Genomic DNA, 14,857 nt, shown 5'->3' with positions numbered 1-14,857 from the left:
GGTGGTTGATGCACTTGTCGTGCATTACTACTGGTTACGATGAGTAATGAGGTGGTCGGCTTCGACTGTCTCAAGGAGATATATGTGGAGGATAAGGACTTCAAAGATGCATGGATGAGGTGTCAAGAGGGTCATCCCAGTGACCTACATATGCAAGACGGTTTCATCTTCAAAAGGAATCAACTGTGCATCCCCCAAAGTTCTCTGAGGGAGCGGATTATCCAAGAGCTATATGGAGGTGGCCTTGGTGGACACCTTGGGCCAGACAAGACACAGGCTCTTGTCGAGGAATGGTATTACTGGCCGCAATTGGTACGTGACGTAGGTAAAGCAGTGCAGCGCTCTAATGTTTGTCAAACCTCTATTGAAAGGAATAGTATGTAAATTGGATATTAAAAAAGCATACGATCATGTCAATTGGGATTTTCCGAACTATATGTTTGGGAGAATAGGCTATGGCCTAAAATGGCATCTTGGATTAAAGAATGTGTTTCCTTGACTAAATTCTCGATCTTGGTTAACAATTCACCATAGGGCTTCTTCTCAGCTTCAAGAGGTTTAAGGCAAGGGAAACCCATTTCACCATATTTGTTTGTTGTCATTATGGAGGCCCTTAGTAAAATGATTAATAGAAGGGATGAGGTCAATTTGTTATAAAAGGTTTTGGGGTGGAAAATTTAAATTTTCATATTTCACATCTATAGTATGTTGATGATACATTACTATTTTGCAAAGCAAATGCTTTAAAAGTATGTAATCTCTAAGCAATTATTGTTGGTTTTGAAGTAGTATCGGGTTTGAAGGTGAACATTAGCAAAAGTGAATTATTGGGGGTTGGTCTATCCAACGAGGAAGCAGAATCATTTGTGACACTCTTTAGATGCAAGAAGGGCTCCTTTCCAACCACGTACCTTGGTCTTCTGTTATACATTGGAAAACCTGCAAAACTTTCGTGGGATAAAGTGGTGGAGAGATTTGAAAGTAAATTGTCTCAATGTAAGGGTCAATATTTATCTGTGGGTGCAACTTTGATGAAGGCGACAATGTTGAATCTACCGGTTTGCTAAATGTCAATGTTCAAATGCCCAAAGTCAATTCCAAAAAAGATTGGAAAAGATGAGAGATTTCTTATGAAAGAGGGAGGATGATAATCACAAATTCCATCTTATGAAGTGGGAAGACGTTTGCAAGCCATGGGACAAAGGGGGAGCAAGGTTAAGAAGCATGGGAAAAAAGGTCTTAAATGTTTTCCAAAAGGCGAAATCTCACATCAAAGAATGGGTGTGTGCTACAAAGGCACTAGAGCAGTTTCCGGGTAATTAGGGAGAATTGTGATCTTGGTTTCTTTTCTTTTCAGTTTTGATCTTTGTAAATTTATGGCTTCGGCTTTTCTCAATAAAATATCATCGTTCTAAAAAAATTTATTAACTAAATAATGATTCAATCTCACCCCAAAGACTAATTAAATAAATAGACCTTATGAAGTTAATAACCCTACAACTGATCCCATGGGCCCCATAGTGCAAGTTGACTATTGATCCCATCCAATTGATCATCAGACCGTTGATTTGGTCCAGATCATCAATCAAGGCAATCTGAATAGTTGGATTGGTCAAATATTAAATCAATTAACTTATGTGGCCGATTGATTGCATCAATTCCACTCGGTTCAAGAGAACTCATCCTTGAGTTGAAGCCAATAGTTGTTTGTCGTCACGATCTGAGTTTGCATCATGTCTTCCTTGGCTTCTGCAGTAATTGATGGTGAAGCCCCTCATGTTGGATTGGCACGTTAAAACAACAATCCTTCTTTCACTTTTTTGTGATCCTCCATGTTCGATTTAATTCCACTTTTTCTGCACATTAAAGGAGATAGTTGTTTGTCATCACGATCCGAGTTTGTACCATGTCTTCCATTGCATGATCTTGGGCTCGTTTGAAAGCTTGCTCAAGAAGCTATCCAACAGGACCAATTTCGTGCCATTTGGACATCATTTAGTGCCCAAAAGTGTCCCACCAAAGAAGTGATGAAAATACAAAACCAAGACCAAGAACCAAGAAATTCTATTTCAAATCATCAAAATGCTCATAACAATGCTTGGACTAAATAGAGAACCCTAATAACAAAAAATTACAAAAACTACTCCCGAATCACGTCACTACCACATAAGCCTTACGTAAATGGGCCATAACTCACTCCAATGAACTCAGAATTACATGATCTTGGGCTCGTTTGAAAGCCTGCCCGAGAGGGTATCAAGTGAGACCAATTTCATGTCATTTGGACATCTTTTGGTGCCCCAAAAGTGGTCCACCAATAAAGTGACGAAAACATAAAAGTAAATTTATTAAATCATGACTCAAAAACACCCTAAAGACTAATTAAATAAAAACCAGATGGAATTTATGACCTTACGATTGATCCCATGGGCCCCATGCTGCAATTTTATCAATGATCCCATCCAATTGGTCATCAGACCATTGATTTGGTCCAGATCATCAATCAGGACAATCTGAACGGTTGGATTGTTGATTAACAGATGTCTTAAATCTGAAAAGTTCGACTAGCCCAGAGAAAGTTCGGCTCAAAGTCCAACAACAATTTATTTTGGAATTTCCAAGATCTTCGACCAGTTGAAGGATAGGTTCAACCACTCGAAGGTGCCCTTCAACTAGCCCCAGCCCTGCTTCGACCAGTCGAAGGTTACGCAGACTGCGCGCGGACTGCGTAAATTTGACGCAGTTTCCGAACTATTTCAAGTCGATGCGAAAATGAAGTTTCTTAAACTATAAATAGGAGTTCCTATGACCATTCTAAAACATGCTAAGGCTTTCTAAAAGTATTCAAAGGGTTTCTAGAAGGGGTTCTAGGGTTTCAAAAGGTGTAACAAAGGTGAGATTCATGGTTGTTCGAATCGGGTAAGTCCTTTCTCTTTGTAATTTCTGCTTTCATAGTGAAGATATGTCGCTTTGTGCCGTGGTTTTTTCCCGAAAGGGTTTTCCACGTTAAATTTGTGTTCTCTTGTGTTTGTTTGGTGCTCTTGGATTGCTATCCTAGATCCATCTCTGTGTGATTCCGCGGCCCAATCCCCAACATGGATTGATCAGATCTTAAACCAACCAGCTTGTGTGGTTATGTGGTTGCATCACTCTTTTTCTACTTCTCATCAGTAGTAGTAGTTGTTAATATTCTAATATGATACTAGAAAGCAAAATAGGGGGAGTGTATCAAAATAATAGGGTTCGAATATCAGTCCCCTCATCAAAAAAAAAACACATCAATCTGAGGAGAGGAAGAAGAACTGACCGTTGCAGCGATAGCAAAGACGGGTGTCGTCAGATAGAGTGGCGCCATGGACGATCTTGCCAGGCAGAATAGATCCAATGATACCTAAGTAGCTCAAGAACGAGACTAAAATAACAACCTAAGAAGAGTGAAAGAGAGAGAGACTCATCAGCACAAAGAAGGAGAGAGATTCATCAGCATAGGAGAAGGAGAGAGATTCATCGTCAAAGAGAAAGAAAGAGAGATTGAAATTTCAAACTTACAGAGCTCCAAGAAGGGATCGAAGAAAGGAGAAGAGGATCCATCTCCCTGCTCTGCTTGTGCTGCTGTTCTGAAAAGAAAGTGAAATGAGATGGAAAAGTTTTGAGAAATGATTTTACATGTAACGCGGATTAGGTGAGGCCGTACCCAGCCATTGGATGCGGCCCTCACATGGGGGCGACGTCGATGTATGTGTTGTATATCCACGCCATCCATCCATCTTTCCAGCTCATTTTAGGGCATGGCCCCAGAAATGAGGCTAATAAAATTCTCATGTGGAGCACACCAATGGAAACAGTAGTCACTGAAGGGTCACCATTAAAAACTTTCTGGTTGACTTAGAGGTGGGCATTGAGCCGAGTCGAGTCGAGTCGAGGTGGGCCAAGCTCGGCTCAGCTTGTCCATGGTGTACTCGAGCTCAACATTGAAGCTTGGCTTGTTTGCCAAAGTTGTCAAGTTGAGTTCGAGGTGAGCTAGTGGTTCAAGTCGAGTCGAGTTTACCTCAAGTCAAGCTTGAGCTTGTTCATATCATCATAAACAGAAATTTAAGTTTATTATCTTTCTTTTGTACTGATGGACATTATTGGACAGTTAAAAATTAGCCCAAGAGTATATAGGTATTTAATATATTTATTATAGGATAAGTAATCTAACAACTCAAACAATCTTCCTCAATAAGTTGGGGATTCTCCAGTCCATGGCATGGTTTGACAAATCATCCATACCCAGAACATGTCTCCCAAAACATACCAGGATCACCCATGAACAATACATCTGTATCAGCTCAATATAGAGGCAATACAGGACAATGACCCACATCTGTGGTGATGGATACATCCACCAAAACCGTTATGCAAATGATAGTCCACTGAGGATATTCAAAGGGGACCCAACCCAAAGTCCAACACATAAGACCCAACTTCAAACCAGGTTGGTGGTTTCCAATCCAAACCCAACTGGAGAACCTTAATAACCCAACCCCAAAATCAGGTTGGGTCAATGGGATTCAGATTGACCCAAACCCAAGCTACAGCTTTAAGCAATCAATCACATCAGGACAATAGATCTAATTTCGTCAAGTAATTAGATCACAAATAGCACTTCCAAGATCTAAAATAAATATCAAGAATCAGGCTGATATCAGTGAAGGGTTTTGGGGTCTTTATGAATTTAAGCAGCTCAGTGAATTAAAATCCCCACAATGGCAGAACTCAAGTTAGCAGAAAACATAAAGGGTTGTAGGAGAGAACAGCAAAATCAATCAGAGCAGAGCTTATTTATTACAGCAATTTCATCCGTTCCAGATCAAAAGATCAAAGAAGGGGCGAGCATCAGCTGCCGTCACAAATTTCAATATCAACTAAAAAGCTAATTCCTAAATAGCCCTCAATTTTTTCTGGAAATAGACCAGAAACCATCTAAAGTTAACTATTCTGAGGGGCATTTTCGTCAAAAGTCCTTTAAAGCACCATTAATAACGAGATGGAAGAAAGGAAGTGGAGATTTTAGCAAAATACCTAACCGCGCATTTTAGCATCATTCAATTAAAAAAATGTAAGGAGAGAGAGAGAGAGAGAGGTTACGTTAGAAAACACCACTATCATTAGATTAAGAAACAGGAAAAAAAAAAGATTAAGAAGAAGAAGAAGAAGAATATTAAGAAGAGGAAGAAACAGATTCGTGAACCTTGTCGAAATGTCGGGATTGGCCGATTGGGCGAGATCGGGTGGACCGTGGACGTTCAGGCAGCGTTGTAGCGTTGCTCGTCGGGCGGGCGTGCGGCGGCAGCGGGCTGGTTGCCGGGTGGGAGGAAGAAAGGGAAAGGCAGAAAGGGTACGAGGATGAAAGAGGGTGCGGCGGAGTGGGGTAGGTTTTCTTTAACAGTTTTACTTATATTATAATATAATATATATAGAGAAATGCTCACGCACAGCTAGTTTTGCCGTGAGTTTTGGTCCAACTAGCCGGGCATTTAATGTTAATAAACGCTGAATCGGGAAATTTATTTTAAAAAAGAAAATAACTTACTCACTTTGATCGGCCCCATCATGGTGTTAATGGGAAATCCACCCCAATCATCACATGATTCACCTCACACTGGACCCATGGTATGAAAATCAGCTCCATCCGTGGTTAAGGTGGACCACACAACTAAAAACAAAATACGGGAAGAGCTTATCCTACATATCGTCTTCCTTGGCATGGCCCAGTTGAGTCATGTATAGGCATGATTCTTGGACATCAAGCCTAACTTTTTATATGCCATATAATGGCTGGAGTGGATTTCCAAGGCCCAACCAGGTGGGCCCTGTAAAAATCAAGGGTCAACGCCTTTCCCAATTGTTTCCATTTGGTAAAGCCCACTTCATTCACGAATTAGCCTAGATTTTTTTTTGTGGGCCCAACATGGGATTAAACATATAATGATTGGAGTGGATCCCGCACACATATCACAGTGGCCTCGTTAAAAGATGAAAAGTTGAAGTCGGTGAGGCACTTATTAGTTCACAAAAAATTGATACGTTACCGAGAATGGACAGGAGTAGATCAGGTGTTACCATTGTAACATACCAATAAGTGCTTCCTTAACCGTGGGACCCACTTTGATATATTTGTTGTATATCCATGCCGTCCATCGGTTTTAAAAAATCATTTTAATGGATGGTCCCAAAATTAAACAGATCCACCTATCAAGTGAGCCCCACAACAGGAAATAGTGAACATTGAACGCACATCATTAAAACCTTCTTATGGCCCACTGTAATGTTTATTTTCCATCCAACATCCAGCTTATTCATAATCCAACTTATTCATGAACTCAAAAATTAGGCAGATCCAGCACTCAAATGAATCACACCACAGAGGGCAGTGGGGACAATGATGACCACCGTTGAAAACTTCCCAAGAAGCACCATGATGTATATTTGTTATCCAACCTGTTCATGATGTCACACAGACCTGGATGAAAGGACCGAACAAATACCAGCTTGATCCAAAACTAACTTTTATCGCCTCTAAGAAGTTTTCAACATTGTTTTTGTGTTTTGTTCCACTTGAGCTTTGAATCTGCCTTGTGTTTGGGCTAATGCCATAAAATAATCTCAACAAATGGATGGATGGTGTGAATATAACACTTACATCATGGTTGGGTCACGACGGCAACACAACAACAACGAGGTTGTTGCACATGGCAGACGGGCATAGATTTCCCCTATGTTGGGAACTAGGTGGGACCACCGTGACGTTTGTGATAAATCCACCTTGTCCATCCTTTTTGCGACCTTGGTTTAGTTTATGCAACAAAAAGTGAGTCGGATCCAAGTCTCTAGTGGGGCACCATACAATAGGAAACAACAAGGATTGAACAGTCACCGTTGAAACATTCATATGTCCACAAAAAATTTGTATCAGGTTCATTTCTTTGTGTTTTCAGTTCATCCCAATGGAAATGACCTCATAAATGGTTTGTATGTCATGTAAACATCAAGTTCGAACCTAGGAAGGTTTCAACGGCAGGTATTTTTCCCCAGGTTTCCATCTTGGGTGGTCCACTTGAGTGTTGGATCAGGATCAATTTTGTTTTTATGTCTTAGAACGAGCTCGCAAAACGGATGAACGGGTGGATTTATCACAAGCATAACGATGGGCCCCACCTAAGTTCACAAGAACTTCCTGCGAAAGGCTTTGCGGGAAATTGCCACCCTGGCATTCTGCTTCGACATAGTGGGAGCAAATTATATGCAGCCCCGGCCACACCATTGACAGTGCGGCCCTCGCTGTTGGGCCAACTTAATCCATTTATTTTATATCCATGACGTCTATTTGTTTTTCACGATCATTTTATGGTATAAGTCTAAAAATGAAGAAGACTTAAATCTCAGGTGGACCATATTACCAGAAACAGTAGTGATTGAACACCTACCATTAAAACTTCCTAAGGCCCATAGTAATGTCCATTGTAATGTTTTGTTTCCATAAAAAACCCATTGATAATGTCAAATAGACATGAATGAAGGGAACATGTAAAGATCAGATTAATCCAAAACTTTTGTTGCCCATAAAAAGCTTTTAATAGTCATTCACCACTGTTTCTAGTGGTGTTGTCCACCTGACATGTAGATCTGCTTAACTTTTGGGATCGCATCCTAAGAATATATAAGAAAAATGATGGAAGGAATAGATATACAAAACAATCATCAAAGTAGGCCCCACACGGTAAGTGTAATAAAGGTGTTATCCAACGACACCTAATCCTCTCCCCTACTTTCCGTAAGCGGCTTGCGCGGTGTGCCACACACCGCCGCCTTAGTTGTTGCGGTGACGTCACCAATTCTGTGGGCTCCACCACAATTTATGTGCTATATCCACACCGTCCATTTCTTTGGCGAGGTCAATTTAAATCATGAGCCTGAAAATTATGAAGATCCAAAGCTCAAGTGGATCTCACCAAAGAAAGCAGTGGGGCACCGTGACACCCACCTTTAAAACCTTCTTAAGGCCTACCATGATGATTATTTGCAATCCTACCTGTCGATAGGGTCACCCAAACATAGATGAAGAGAAAAAAAACAAATATCAGCGTGATCCGAAATTCTATGAGCTCTAGCAGTTTTCAATGATAAGCATCCAATCCCCAATGCTTCCTTGATGTGGTCCGCTTAAGCTTTCGATCTGCCACAGTTTTATGACTGTGCCTTAAAATAAACTTGGCAAATGGATGGATGGTCTGGATATAACACATTCATCATGGTGGGTCTAACGGCAACGCACCGCTAAGGTCACACCACACAATCGAATGCTTGATCTCTTTCTTAGCGGGCAAGTAAAATGCTCCACCGGTTTCATCGGTTTCCTTTTTCATTAGAAGCTATTATCTGAGTAATATATTTTTCAAATTTAACATCCAACGCTGAAAAATGTGACACGACTCAACCGTAAGTTAGGCGACCGTATAGGACCATTTCCATATATATATATATATATATATATAATTCTAAAAAACCTAAACCTATTCCTAGTCGAGCCGAGCCGAGTCGAGCTCGAGTTCGAGTTTCGAGTCGAGTCGAGTCGAGTTAAAATGGCCCCTGATTGAACTCGGCTCAAACTTAACTCGAGCTCCACTATTTAAGCTTGACTCAGCCATTCAAGCCGAGTCAATCCAAGCTGACTCGAGCCGAGTCGAGCTAACTCGACTTGTGAACAGCTCTAGGTTGACTTTCCGACTCAAATGTAAATGGGTAATAATTATTTACCTAGGTAATTAGGAACTCCAATTAGCTAATGAGAGTTTGAGTAGGAAGACTAGCCACCAAAGTTCCATCACCAAGTTCTGTACGCCCTACCATGATGTATGTACTGTATTCAGACTATCCATCCATCCATTCGAAGAGTTATTTTAGGCACAAGAAAGAGAAATGAAGAAGATGGAAAGTGACGCCCACCGTTAAAACCTTACTAAGTCCGTGTTTATTTGAGATCCAACCTATTCATAAGTTAAGGCAGACGTAAAAGAAGGGAAAACATAAATATCTGCTTGATTGAAAACTTTCATGGCCCCTAAAAGTTTTTTAATGGCAGGTGTTCAATTCCCACCATTTTTGTGGTGGGTCCACACGAGCTTTGGATCTGACTTGTTCTTTAGTTAACGTCTCGAAATGATTTTTCTACGTGGCTAAACAGTGTAGATACAACAAATATATCATGGTGTGGCATATAAAACTTTGTGACATCACTTTAGTATTATTCAATCTGTCAGCAACTAATGCCTCATAATTACTGCATGTGCAACATGCTTACCTTTTTTAATACTTAAATTGATAAATCTGTAAAATAAATGTGGACCCACCGTGATGCATATAGCTCATCCACACCTCCTATTCGGCCCCGCTTAATTTAGGAGGCGGATTGCATCCTACCCCCTCTATCTTTAGTCGGGAACAAGCAAGAACTTTGAGTGGCCACCGTGATGCATAGGTTTTATCCACACAGTTCATTTATTTTTTCCTATTATTTTAGGATAAAAGCTCAAAACCGAAGCATATCTAAGACAGATATGGACTACGCAGTGGGGATTAAACTCTTATAGTTGAAAACTTATTGGGGGTGACAAAAGCTTTAGATCGAGCTGATATTTGTGTTTTCTCTTCATTCAGGTCCATGTAACTTTATGAATGGGTTGGATGGCAAATAAACATCATGGTGGGCCTTAGAAAAGTTTCAATGGTGAGTATCATTATCACCACCGCTTCCTGTGGTGTGGTCCACTTGAGCCTTTGATTTATCTAAATTTTGGTCCTATCTTATAAATTGATAGGTAAAAATGGATGGACGATGTGAATAAAGCATATACATCATGGTAGCCACTCAAAGCTCCTACCCATACCCAATGCAGACGAGTGGGGGTAGGACAGAATCTATGTCCTTATTTAGGGCATAAGCCTAAACATACGCAGATCCAAAACTCAAGTGGATTAGACGACAAGAAAAGTGGGAATCAAATTTATATGGTTAAAAACTTCTTAAGCCACTAAAAGTTTTTAATCAAGTTGATATTTATGTTTTCTACTTATCCACGTGTCAGTGACCCTATGAACGGGTTAGATGATGAATAAACCTCAACATTTGGCCAATGAAGAAAATAACTTTTACGGATGAACAAATTAATACCACTCTTTACCTTAGCGTGGGAGATTTGAGTGTTGAATTTGCCTTATTTTTTGGCTCGTGGCTCAAAATATTCTGATAAAACATATGGATGGCATGTATATATTATATACATTACGGTGGGGTTTATAGATGTAAGATAATACTTTTGGGTTAGTTTTCTAGCTAGAATTATTCACCCATTTTCAAATCAAGTGAAAAAATAATAATTACTTATTTGTCATGATTTACATGTATTGTGGAAAATAAATTTAAAATGTTGTTTGCTGTAAATCCGTGCCCCTCCACTGTAGGGGCAGATTGTTAATGTCATTTATCTAAGCGTATTTTTATAACATTTTGTTTTTTTTTTTTTATTTTTTTTTTGTTTTTCAGAATGCTTTGCTAAAGTCAATATAGATAATGTCAGCCTGGTAACATGGCCCAATGGATTTCCTAGAAATCCTAGATCCTTAGATGCGCACTCTCCTTGATGCATTCCAATGGCCTCGGGTGTGCGAGCCCTCACAGAGGTCGGTACTCGTGCTGCTGTAGGGACGCAGATTAGCTACCGATAGGTTGAGTAGCGACATTCAGTGAAGTGATGTCACCCAGTTATGTGGGTCCCACCATGATGTATGTGTTTTATCCACACCGTCCATCTGTTTGGAAAGATCATTTTAGAGCATGATACAAAGAATGAGGCAGATCAAAAGTTGTAGTGGACCCCACCACAGAAAAGAGTGGAGAGAGTGACGCACACCGTTAAAACCTTCCTAAGGTCCATCATGGTGTTTATTTGAGATCCAACTTGTTCATCAATCAACACATACATTAAAGAAGGGAAAACACAAATATCAACTTGATCCAAAACTTTTGTGGGTCTTATAAGTTTTTAATGGTGGGCATCACTCTCTCCACTTTTTTTTTTTGTGGTTGGGTCCACTAGGGATTTGGATCTGACTCATTCTTTGGCTCATGCCCTAAAATGGTCTCTCCAAATGGATGGACGGTGTAGATACAAAACATACATCATGATGGGACCCACCAAACTTGGTGATGTCACTTCGGTAGCAAATCTCGCTTCTCAACCTTTAAGTAGCTAATCAGCGTCCCTGTTGTAGACCCCAAAGTGACGTAGGTTTGTTATTCATGCCTTCCATCCAATTTGAAAGGTCAATTTACAGCATTATCCAAAAAATGAGAAAGCTAAATATCACGGATCATACCCCAGAAACCATGATGATCGAATGCCCACCATCAAAAACTTCTTGGGAGCCACAAAAGTTTTAGATAAGTTGATATTTTTGTTTTCCCTTTATCAAGGTCTTTGTGACCTAATCAGCTAGTTGGATGGCAAATTAACCTTACAATAGGCCTTCGGAACTTTTTAAATGTAACTATTAAATCATTTTTGTTTCCTGTGATGTGGTCCACCTAAAACTTAGACATGACTCATTTTTGGAATCATGCCCTAAAAAGAGATAGAAGAGTGGATAGACGGCGAGGATAAAACAAATATATCATAGTGGTCCCACAGAGTTTTTCCAGCGCTAAGAGGGGTCACTGCCGAATCCGAATCCGCATGACCCTATTATAGTAGGTTATAGCCAATGGGGGTGTTATAAGCCTACACTTTTTTCTATGCTTACTGTAACCATTTACTTTTTTTTATACTAAATAGGCCCACTCTAATATGTGGCTTATCCACGTACATATGTTCATATTACAGGATAATTTTAGAGCATGAATTCAAAATTGAGGTAGATCCATAGCTCAAGTGGACCACACCACACAAAAATAATGGGTTAAATGCTTGTCATTACAAAAATTTTATGACCACGATTTCCTATGGCATGGACCCTTTTGCTTAAAGTCAGCTCGGACTCAGTCCCGAAGCGTAGCGCTGATGTTACTCACCAAGTAGAGCAATAAGACTATGGGTGTAAGAATCAACAAGTTAGTCTATGTGGAGACATGACCTGCAGATCATCCCCCGTAATGCACGATCTTGGAATAAATGTATAACCGCTAGTATCTACACGTTCATCATTTGTGGCCAGAGGCTAAGATCATGCCGAGAATGACGGGCACGTCCGCTCCAGTTGAAAGGTATAAATAGCTATCCAATACACAAAAACGGGTACACAAAATCTCTCACCCGAAACCTACCCACAGTACTTAGACCCAGATTCCTAGCCTGACTCTGGCATCGGAGGGTCCCCTGCTCTAGCCGGGGTCTCCTTTGTCCTTCTCCTCGACAAGCTTATAGGGCTCGGTGCAAGTGCTCGAAAATGGTGAACCAGATTTTTGCATCAACATTTTGATGTCGTTTGAGGCAATATCTGATAAAAAGTCTTTATGACTCTACCTACAATGGCAAAGGGAAAGTGGAAAACACTTCTGATACCAGCGGTGGAGCACGAGCCCGCTGGGCAACGACACTCATCTTCAGTACTCCATGCTGAGTTGAGACCGTCTCAGCGGACTCAGAGCCGAGGAGGCAAGCACTGAGCACTGCAAAACCAAGTGTAAGCATTGGTTAACAAAATAACCAAATGAACAAGCATTAGGCAGCAGGGCAGCAGTCGCCCCCTAACCAGGGGGAGGCTGCCCAAGTCACAGCAGAGCGACCTGTCCTTGTAAGCTCGCAAGTGGGAGCATCTCGGAGTATGTCAGCTCAGGCCCCAACTCATGTCCGGAATGCAGCAACTCGGGTCTCAACTTATGTGTCTAAGACCTCAGCCTTAGCCCTAACTGACCTCTGCCATGAATTGGAAAGGAGGAGAAGGGGCAGGACACCGAAGGTTGAGGTTCCCCGTGAAATAATCGTTGAGAACAAGGATCCATGGGAAGCCTAGAATGATGAACTCCGAAACTAGATTAAGAGCATGCAGCGGGATCGCTAGACGCAGACTCCGACTGCAATAGAAGCAATGATGGAGGACACTGAGCCTCCATTTACTAGCGAAATCATGAGCATGACAATGCCTCTGAGGTTTAGGATGCCCCCCATCATTCAATATTCAGGTTCTGGAGATCCGACAGAACACATGGAGTCTTATCGCTGCTGGATGCAGATTCAGTCGGCATCGGAGGAGATGATGTGCAGAGCATTCTCCATAACCCTCACGGGTGCTGCGAGAAGCCGGTATCGGTAGCTCAAGTCGAAGTCGATTAGTACGTTTGCTGAACTCAGTAGAGCCTTCTTGATGCAGTTCATTGTCGGGAAGAAGACCCGGAAGCCGTCGACTCACCTACTCACCCTCAAGCAGAAGAGCAGAGAATAACTGAAAGATTACATTTCTCGATTCAACAAGGAGGTGTTACAGGTGGAAGATGGCTCTGACTGCAATGATCAGCGAACTCAAAGACGGGAGGTTCCTCTTCTCAATAGGAAAGAATCCACCGACCACTCTAAGCGAACTCATAAGCCGAGCTCAGAAATATACTAACGCCGAAGAGTTCTTTAGCTCACGGAAAAGTGCCCAAAGCTCGGAGCACCCATCCAAGAACAAGAAGCGTAAGGATGTCCCGTCTCAACATAGTATGAGCAGGAAGAGAGCATATGAGGATTTGTCTCGCAGCCAAAGGCCGAGTAGAAAGCCCGAACGCCGATTCAGCTCGTATACTCCTCTCAACACATCTCCAAAGCAGATCCTGCTGGAGATCCTAGACAGAAGGCTGTTACATTGGCCAAGTTGCATGAAGATGGAAGCAGGTCAGCGAGACAAGTGCAAATATTGCCGCTTTGATCATAACCACGGGCATAACACTAGTGATTGCGTCGATTTGAAGGAGGAAATTAAGACCCTCATTTGCAAAGGTCACTTGCGTGGTACATAACAGAAGAAAAGTAGGCTCGAAAGGATAAGAAGCCGGGCAGAGCTGCGGACAATGGTGTTGAGATGTGGACGATATACGATGGTCCGTCCAAAGGCGGCGACTCGAATCAGGCCCGTAAAGCTCATGCCCGGAGCACTGACCCCGAGCACTACGTCCATTTGGCTGACAAACCAAGAAAGGAGCTCTGAGTGAGCCCATGCAGTCTTACATTTACAGAGGATGACGCGGGTAGGATTCAGCATCCTCATGACTGTCACGCCCCGAACTCGGAAACCGGGCTCACAAAATTCCCGATCACCAAATCCGGCACCAACAGCCTCCGTAGAATCCCATTCTCGGCTCCCGACACCCATTTACCAGGTTCCGATCCTGGGATCCTAAAAGGTGGATTTCTAATATCAATTTAATTCATAATGAGCATAACCAAAAGCATAACCCACGAACAATAACCATAAGATCACCATCACAAAATCCACTATGATCAAAAAATTTTAAGTACCATGCATCTTAAGGGAATATAAGATAATGCAAAAGATAAACTCCAAAAGCTCGTCTGCACGCTCCTACTGCTACTATGCTACGGCTGCGTCCTGGCGTCACCTGCACACATCAATCGTGCATAAGCTTATAGAAAGCTTAGAGAGTGGTGTAAGTGTGTGCGCAATATAAGCGTGCTCAGAATGCAAGGTCAGAGTAATGCGGAATCATGATGATGAGTACATGAATGCAATCAGCCGTACCAAGGCTATGCGGTGCAAGCTATGAATGCTATCTGCCATAACACGGCCATGCGATGCGAGATGCAACTCAAGCATGCTAATC

General features: G+C 41.6%; 1 protein-coding gene across 1 annotated transcript in view; it reads right to left on the bottom strand.

Annotated features, from left to right (window-relative positions):
* LOC131224703 (delta(14)-sterol reductase-like) overlaps window positions 1–3,687 on the bottom strand; it is a 93,020-nt gene extending 89,333 nt beyond the window's left edge. The window contains exons 1-2 of the mRNA XM_058220013.1: window positions 3,550–3,687; window positions 3,308–3,425 (exon numbers count right to left, since the gene is read on the bottom strand). Coding sequence (XP_058075996.1) covers window positions 3,308–3,425; window positions 3,550–3,591 — 160 coding nt within the window. The 5' untranslated portion in view covers window positions 3,592–3,687. The remainder of the gene's footprint in view (window positions 1–3,307; window positions 3,426–3,549) is intronic.
* Window positions 3,688–14,857: the final 11,170 nt, after the last annotated feature.

Source organism: Magnolia sinica, chromosome 14 (genome assembly GCF_029962835.1).
Source record: "Magnolia sinica isolate HGM2019 chromosome 14, MsV1, whole genome shotgun sequence".
Taxonomy (NCBI): Eukaryota; Viridiplantae; Streptophyta; class Magnoliopsida; order Magnoliales; family Magnoliaceae; genus Magnolia; species Magnolia sinica.
This window is presented reverse-complemented; position numbering and strand designations above follow the sequence as displayed.